Source organism: Limanda limanda, chromosome 20 (genome assembly GCF_963576545.1).
Source record: "Limanda limanda chromosome 20, fLimLim1.1, whole genome shotgun sequence".
NCBI lineage: Eukaryota > Metazoa > Chordata > Actinopteri > Pleuronectiformes > Pleuronectidae > Limanda > Limanda limanda.
In genome coordinates, this window is record NC_083655.1 from 1,735,466 (window position 1) to 1,743,278 (window position 7,813).

Below are 7,813 nucleotides of genomic sequence, written 5' to 3' on the forward strand. Positions count from 1 at the left end.
AGGTTGTGGTCTGTGAACCAGGTCGGGGGAGGGCTCTTTCACAGACATGTTCAGAGGACTGATATTTACCAGTGTGTGGAATTTGGTGCAGATCCAAATCAAAATGAGTCTCTAGTGGATTTCAAAGTGGTTTCATAAGGAGCGTGTTGGTTCTTGGTGGAGGTATGAGCTCTTTGAGTGATTCTGAGAGATTAGTCACCAACTTCAATGAAGCTGTGTCCTAATGCAGGGGCCACACTAGAGGAAACTAGATCCTCTTCAGAGCAGGTCACAGTAGAAACAGTCTCTTACTCTGTGTGTGAGGGTCCAGGTTCATTCCTGAAGTTTAGAGGATCATCTTTGGACTTGTCACTCTCAAAGGTTGCAGGAGTTGTGCTGTTGTACAAGAACAATAATAAAGTGACCTTTCATGTAATATTGGTTTATGTAATTTGTAAATCCACCAATAAACCTGCATTGCCAAAAACAAACATTGAATAAAAAATTACTTTTGCAACTCAAGCATTTCTCGATCTACACAAGGAAACTCATCTAGTATCATGTTAAAGTCATAAAGGCTTGAGATGAATTACAGAACTTTATAGACAGCAGCACTTTGTAAACATTTTTAGGAGTGAGACATGTGACCTCAAGTAGTTTGAGGTCACATGATGCAAGTTTCAATCGACCACTCGATTATTCAGCCAGTTGCAGCATTTTAATTAAAGTTCATTGTATAGTCTCAGTTACATTTCTTTGCCGTAAGGGTTTGATAATGACATCTTAGGAATCATTGTCATATCTTTTTCATAAATTTATTGGCCTTTATATCGGTATCAGATTTTCTTTCACTCTAATATCGATATGGTTTTTGAACGAACTCTCAGAAACTGATGCTTCAGGATGTGTCTGCTGATGCAGCTGAGATGAAGCTGTTAGAGCAACGTGACAAGAATAAAGTAGTTTACAGCATCTCCATGACAACAGGGTTATTCTTTAGAGCAGAATATTGTAATTCTCAGTTCAGAATAAACAGTAAACTTACTTTAAAGGTTTCATCTCTGGAGCGTCTGATTGTGGATGGTTCGTTTTGTGTTGGTTCTTTTCAAAAGAAATAATCATTAAAACAAACAACACATAATAAATGAACAGCAGAATTATTGTAAGTATTAATATTTACCTTTAGTATTTTAAAGTAGTAGAATCCTGCTCCAGCTCCTAATGCTATACACACAACGAGTACTCCGACCACAATTCCTGCAACTGAACCTGAAGAACCTGTAATTCAGAGAGTAGAACTGTAGCATCAACAAAGTGCAGTGATGTGTCTTCAGTGTGTGTGTGTGTGTGTGTGTGTGTGTGTGTGTGTAAGTGTGTAAGCGTGTCTGTGTGTGTATGTGTGTGTGTGTGTGTGTGTGTGTGTGTGTGTGTGTGTGCGTGTGCGTGTGCGTGTGTGTGTGTGTGTGTGTGTCCTCCTGGTTCCTGGATGTTCTCCTGACAACATGTGGACATGATGCTCCTGATGAGCTGGAGGACGGAGCCCTGGGGGATCTGCTCCACCAGGAGGAACCAGGACTCACTGCACCAGCCTCAGGTCTGACAGTCGCTCTGAGGATTTCATCATCACTTCTCGTCTCATGGGATCTTACCTTCCGCTATCGTCACGTAGCGGTTGATGAAGTGCGTCTCCTCTTCACTACTGAGTTCACAGGTGAACGTTCCCTGGTGATCTGAAGATAAGTGGTGCAGCGTGAGGCTGCCTGACGCTGACACATCCTCCACCTGCTGCCTCCACTGCTCTGAGACCCTGGGGGGGCCGTCCACCCCGGTCTGGTCCACAATGATCTGCCTGTGGTTGAACTTCCACACCCGGTGTGTCGGGGGTTTGGTGTTTGGAGCAGTGCAGTGGATTGTTGTTGTTGTTTCACTCGGTGACACACGGACGGGAGCTGAAAAGAAAAGGGATCAAATAATATCATCGTTGTCAGAATGTGGTTTCAGGCTCTGATGAGACTTTCTGAACATCTTCTATCATCAGATGTGAGTTATCTGTAGGAGCAGATATGAATATGCAGCAGTAGGTGAAACAAGCAAAGGTTCAGTTCCATAGAGCAGATCCAACGTACTGGGTTGATACCACACCGAGCTCCTCCAGCCACTGCGAGTGCTGATGCTGCAGATCAGAACAGTGTCTCTGTCTGACAGTGTCACTGTGCTGCTGATCTCATAGAGCTGCTGCTCCGTCTCCTTCACTGTGGTTTGGATCTGAAGGGTCACGTTGGACGGAGGCCTGGTGGACCAGGTGAGCTGCGGCTCGGGGTAGATCCCCTCTGAGCAGCAGGTGAAGCTGTCCTCCACCTGCTCAATGTCCACGTGACGCACCGGAGCTGCAAGACAACAGAGATTCAGTTTGAGGGAAGATGTTTCCCACGTGGTGATGTGGGAGGAAAGACTCTTTGCTCTGTTGCTTCTGTGGAGCATCTCCTTTCACATGAGATCATTCAAAACCAATAAATACTGTTAGAAATAAAACAGTCATCTTTCCAGAGACTTTGTTTTCTCTTCTTTACTGAATAAGAAAAGTTAGTTTCCCACTTCGCTCGTCCAGAACCTGGAGTTTGCTTCAGGAAGCTCAGTTGAATGATCACATGACTCTTTTACTGTTGAAGCTTCTACAAGAAAATCATCTGTCACTTCTGAGATTGTTTCCTGATGTTACTCATTGAACTGAGAGTTGTTGTATTGAGCTCATACAGTAATAAAAAGCATGGTTTTATGATAGTGATCAGTATTTATACAGCAGCCGGACTTCGGCCTTTTGACGCGTGTTCAACACAGATCACTTTGGATTCTATGTGCGCCCTGTAGGTGGCGCTCTTCCTGTTCAGCAGTGCTCATGCTGGTTTTACGTATGAGGTCTATACTGCGAAAGACGTATTTATACAAAACAATACTTTATACCTGTTAACACCAGACAAGTGAACATTCAAATGAGATTCCGTTGCATCTGGCTCATAATTCAGCCGACAGAGATAAACATGGCTCAGGTAAATCTGATCATATCACACATGAGGAAAGTGTGAGTGTTGTTCACATTTTCCATCGAGGTGGATTCATGAGCACTGAAAACTGTGCACGTGAATTTAGAAGAAGTCGTGTGATGAACACCAGAGAAAATCACAACTTTCTCTGAAGTTGTCACAAGGTTTTATAAAGTGTTTTATTTTATTTTGCAGGAGACCCACTATTGCTCACTACTTGATTTCCCCTGTGGGGGGCGCCCCAGGTATTTCTCACACAACAGAGTGTCTGTCTTCCTGCTGCAGTTCTGCCTCCTCATGTCTGGAGCTCTTCATTCATTTGACATATTGTGATGATTATTCAACATGTCACATGTCAGTGTTGCCAGAATGCAGATCCAGAAGTTGTATCTGATCTGAGTTCTGTGTCGTGTCATCTAGTGAAATACTCTAGATCAGGGGTTTTCAACTGGTTTTGTCCCAGGGACCATTCCGACTAGAAAGTAATCCGCGGCCCACTGATGTGCCTACGTGCGTGTGTGCGTGCGTGTGTGCATGTGGATAGAAGGAAGTTTTAACATTTGGTTTTGCATGTTTGTTTTATTTAAAAACCTCAAACAATATCTAGAAAAATCTGTGTAAAAAAACAACAAAACGGTTGATTTTCAGTGCTTAAGAATTGAAAACAATGCAGTTTGTAGTTGTACTGCATCTCTGTGTCTATTCATTCTGTCGGAAAAATTGCTACTACTGGATAGACCAAAGTCTTAAAGCTCTCCTAAGAAATTGTTTCTCAACCAGTGAACGTGGTAAAGTTGACTGTTATTGCAATCAATTGTTTTGGCTATTATGCCAATTTATTTTTCTCATTACAAAGTATTTGTTTTTCGCTCTTTTGTTTTATTTAATATCTTCATTATAAATTCTGCCCTTTTGGTCGTCTTTTTGGGAAAACAAAAATTCCCATCATACAAACAACATCTCCAAGACCTCCTGAGAGTTTTTCTACCTAGTTCAAACGCTCTTCTACATCTACCTTTAACACGCATGGACAGGGGAAAACTACTGGCAGTTTCTAGCCCCAAGCCGGTTTCAAGGTTCCCCTCATCACCTTTATATTATTTTAAACATTTTTTCTTAGTTTGGATATTTTTCACGATATTCAAGAGTAATCTGGAAATGTGTTGAAATATCAAATCTAATTTCTCGGACCCCCTGCAATGCCGTCGCGGACCCCCGGTTGAAAACCCCTGCTCTAGATGACACTGCTGAGAGTAAACAGCCAGAATGTGCAGCTACGCTCATGAAGCATCTGGTCATGTGACCACTAAACAGCAAGTGCATCTCCAGACTCATCTGTTTTATAATTATATCAGAGACAAATATCATTTCTAGTATTTGTGTTGTGTTTTCACTGTGAGTTTCTTTACCATCTGCTCTCAGGTTGATGAATGATTCCTCAGTGACTCCATTGATGATGCTGGTGATGCACTTGTATCGGCCCTGGTCCTGAAGCTGCAGCCCCGTCAGCCTGATGGAGGCGTTTCCTCTGGAGATCTGATCTGTGAACAGCGATGTCCGGCCTCTGAAGCGCTCGCTCTGGAGATCAAGCTGGTTGCTGGCTCTGTAGTAGGAGTGGACAGGAGGTTCTCCTGGTTTCACCTGCATCCAGTAAATGACTGGGTCTCTACCAGGCTGAAACCTGCAGGGTAAGATGCAGCTCTCCTCTAAAACGCAGGAGACCTCAACATCTGTGAGACACCGGGTAAAAAAACAACCAGTTCAGGATCAACTGTGGTGAATAGAAGGTTTTTTTAAAGAGCAATTAGAGCATTTGCTCACAGACGGATTATGAATGTAAATATCCTGATGGAACTGTCTGTCTGTTTGGCTGTTGACAGTTAACATACAGTAGTTTCATCTGAGCTGCTTTCACAAAAACAACCTCCTGCCACACGAGGAATTCGAATGTGAAACGTACATTTACTGTCAAACCAAAAATATGAACTAAAAGAGGTTGAGATTCACACCAAGGTGGAAAAGTTGGGTTAGGGTCACAGAAATGTTCATTTAGAAAATGACCTTGAGATTCAGCAAAATCTGAACATTCTTTGTGATGAGAAGAATTTACGATCTGGAAATTTAGATGTAAAGAAACATGGATACACACTGGCCACTGTTGGGATTTTAAATTTCAGGTTGTCTGTTGTGAGACTGTGAATTCGTGGCATACAATACACTGTACTTTAACTTGTTCTCAAACTTAACTTTTTATATTAAAGCATATCTCCCTTAGCTTCATTCAACATCACACATAGTTCAAGCAGCTGCCCCAGGTTCTGGTGAACAGACAGAGTGACGTTGTTTTGGTTTAGTTGTTTCGAATGCTTACACAAACAGAACATACAGCCGATAGAGCAGGAACACAATATTCTTAACTCCAATGAACAACAACACTGACCCACAAAGCGTCAGCTGTGTCAAGGCTGGTCAGGAAGTGAACATTTAGCCTAGCAACCATCAGAGGAGGAGCGAAACGGAGCTGCTTGTCACTTCCTGATTCCAGTGCCAAGAGGATGGACTACACCTACCATCAAGGAAGAACAGAGTCTTGACTCCTCTTCATTATGGACCAATCAAATTATACCTTCTGTTATAAAATATTACAACCGGCTTCTGTTCGATGCGACTCGTGACTGCCTGGTGCTGCTCGAGGGCGGGGGCTGTGCTTTTGGTGCCCATTGCTTTGCTGTAACTTTTCAAATCTTTTCATTGCTTCTTAATAAATACTTGAATTAGACCAGACCGGCTCGTCTCATATTTAGGATAAACGAACACGCAACGACACCACATAGAGACACATGTGTTTCTACACACACACACTTCAATTCTCCTTCTCTAAATTTCCCTTGGGATTAATAAAGTATCCATATATCTATCTATATATCTATCTCAATGTATTTGCATCAGTTCAAGTTTATGATTCAAAACCACAACTCATTTCACTTCTGTTGATGCTCAAGTTTCAATGAAGAATAAAAGAACCCAACATCTGGTGCAGGCACGTGCACAGATAAACCCCTAGTGGTGCTCAAGCACCAGCCCTTTTGCCCTGGATGAGAAAAGTGCCCTTCTGCTGGAGCCCAGTTTTTTCCTCGTTCATCAATATGTAAGAATAAAAATGACTCTCTCTGTCATCAATTCCCCCCAATGTGTTTTGATATCTGACGGGGCATTTATTTGAGTTCTTGTGAGAATTTCGCCCCGACATGCTTCGCGGCGCTGACAAGCCACAGCTGGCCCCTCCCTCCTCCACCTCCTCCTCCTCATGCAGCTGAGCGCCAAACGGCTGCAGCCACTTCTCCTCTGACCGCAGCTTTCCAGCTGTTTACTGACGTTTGTCATGTTTAATGAAGAGAGAGAGAGAGAGATACAGGCAGGCAGGCAGGCAGACAGACAGGCAGACAGACAGACAGACAGACAGACAGACAGACAGACAGACAGACAGACAGACAGACAGACAGACAGACAGACAGACAGACAGACAGACAGACAGACAGACAGACAGACAGACAGACAGACAGACAGACAGACAGACAGACAGACAGACAGACAGACAGACAGACAGACAGACAGACAGGCACACAGACAGGCAGACAGACAAACAGACAGTTCTGCAAATTAGACAAGTTCACTAGTTTTGTTTCATTTAAAATCGTAATTATGGAAATGAAAGGTAGGTCTTAAGTTGAGCTACGTGAGGTATATTTTGGTATATTATTAGTGTTGTGCTGCTTATACTTCAACTCTGTCAGAAAACAGTAAACAAAAATGTGTGTGTACTGTGTTGTCAGCTTTATAGAGATTATGTAAGTCTCTCTTGATTATTATGCACAAAATTGATTTATCTCATTTACAAAATTTGCAGCATAATGCCAAGAAAAGAGAGACTCCAAAAGCAGAAGGACAGGGAACTGCAACAAGCAGCTCAGGGTAGCAGCTCTCTTTTATATTGGATCAGGCCATCAACTAGTAAAACAAATGAGGGAGAATCAGTACGTTTTTATTTATTTATTATTATTATTTTTGATTTCATGAATAATTTTGGCGATGGGTGTCCTTTTTTTTGGTTTGACCACCTGCCCCCCAAAATGTCTGTGCACACACCTGATCTGGTGTGAACTGTTTCACCTCCAGCTCAGTGAGAACATGTTTCTCTATGTTGTTATAAACCTTCACAATCATTTCTCATGTTTCCTGCTTCGTCTGATGGAAACCAACATGCCTGTACAAAGTACTACGTTCAAACAGAAGCTGTGATTTCTGAGTAAGATCAGACTTCACGTACCTGCTGTGGTGAGAGTCCACATGTTGAGGATCAACACAACCAGAGACTTGAACGCAGACATCTTCACTCTGTGAGAACTGACATCCTGCATCTATTCCATCTGTGAGAACTGAAAGTGGATTGAAGGAAGGAGAGACGGTGGAAATGTGTAGATAAGCAGGTTGGAGGTTCAGACAGTCTAAAGTTCAAACTGACTCACATGTTTATTGGGGGAAACTGAGGTTCAGAGTCTGAACTATAATATCTACATTGTAAATCAAACTGTCCTCTAATATAAAGTTGCACTATAAACATTGTTAAACATTAACCAACTAGAGGGTTCAGGTTGTAAAATTGCAATAAACTGCTCTTTCTTTCCTGAGCGAGAGCAGAAGTGACTAACGTTAGCAGAAGGACTCAAAGTCTGAACACAGGTGTTATAAGGTTCAGTGGCTTCAGCCCTTTTTTAAATATTTATAATTCTAAT

The 7,813-nt window shown here is 42.4% G+C and overlaps 1 protein-coding gene across 1 annotated transcript; it reads right to left on the minus strand.

The window, feature by feature from the left end:
- Positions 1–1,438: 1,438 nt before the first annotated feature.
- LOC133026881 (programmed cell death 1 ligand 1-like) lies at positions 1,439–7,412 on the minus strand. Its single transcript, XM_061093865.1, has 4 exons — positions 7,348–7,412; positions 4,430–4,750; positions 2,106–2,366; positions 1,439–1,928 (listed from the first exon to the last, which is right to left on the minus strand). The coding sequence occupies exons 1-4, from the start codon at positions 7,406–7,408 to the stop codon at positions 1,615–1,617; spliced, it is 957 nt and encodes a 318-aa protein (XP_060949848.1). The 5' UTR covers positions 7,409–7,412; the 3' UTR covers positions 1,439–1,614.
- Between the last annotated feature and the right edge of the window lie 401 nt (positions 7,413–7,813).

Excerpts from the sequence above, each read along its gene's own strand:
- LOC133026881 (XM_061093865.1), bottom strand. The coding sequence starts at position 7,408 with ATGTCTGCGTTCAAGTCTCTGGTTGTGTTGATCCTCAACATGTGGACT. Across the intron at positions 4,751-7,347 it reads GTGGACTCTCACCACAGCAG|ATGTTGAGGTCTCCTGCGTT; the intron begins GTACGTGAAGTC and ends GGTGTCTCACAG. Across the intron at positions 1,929-2,105 it reads CTCGGTGTGGTATCAACCCA|CTCCCGTCCGTGTGTCACCG; the intron begins GTACGTTGGATC and ends TTTTCTTTTCAG.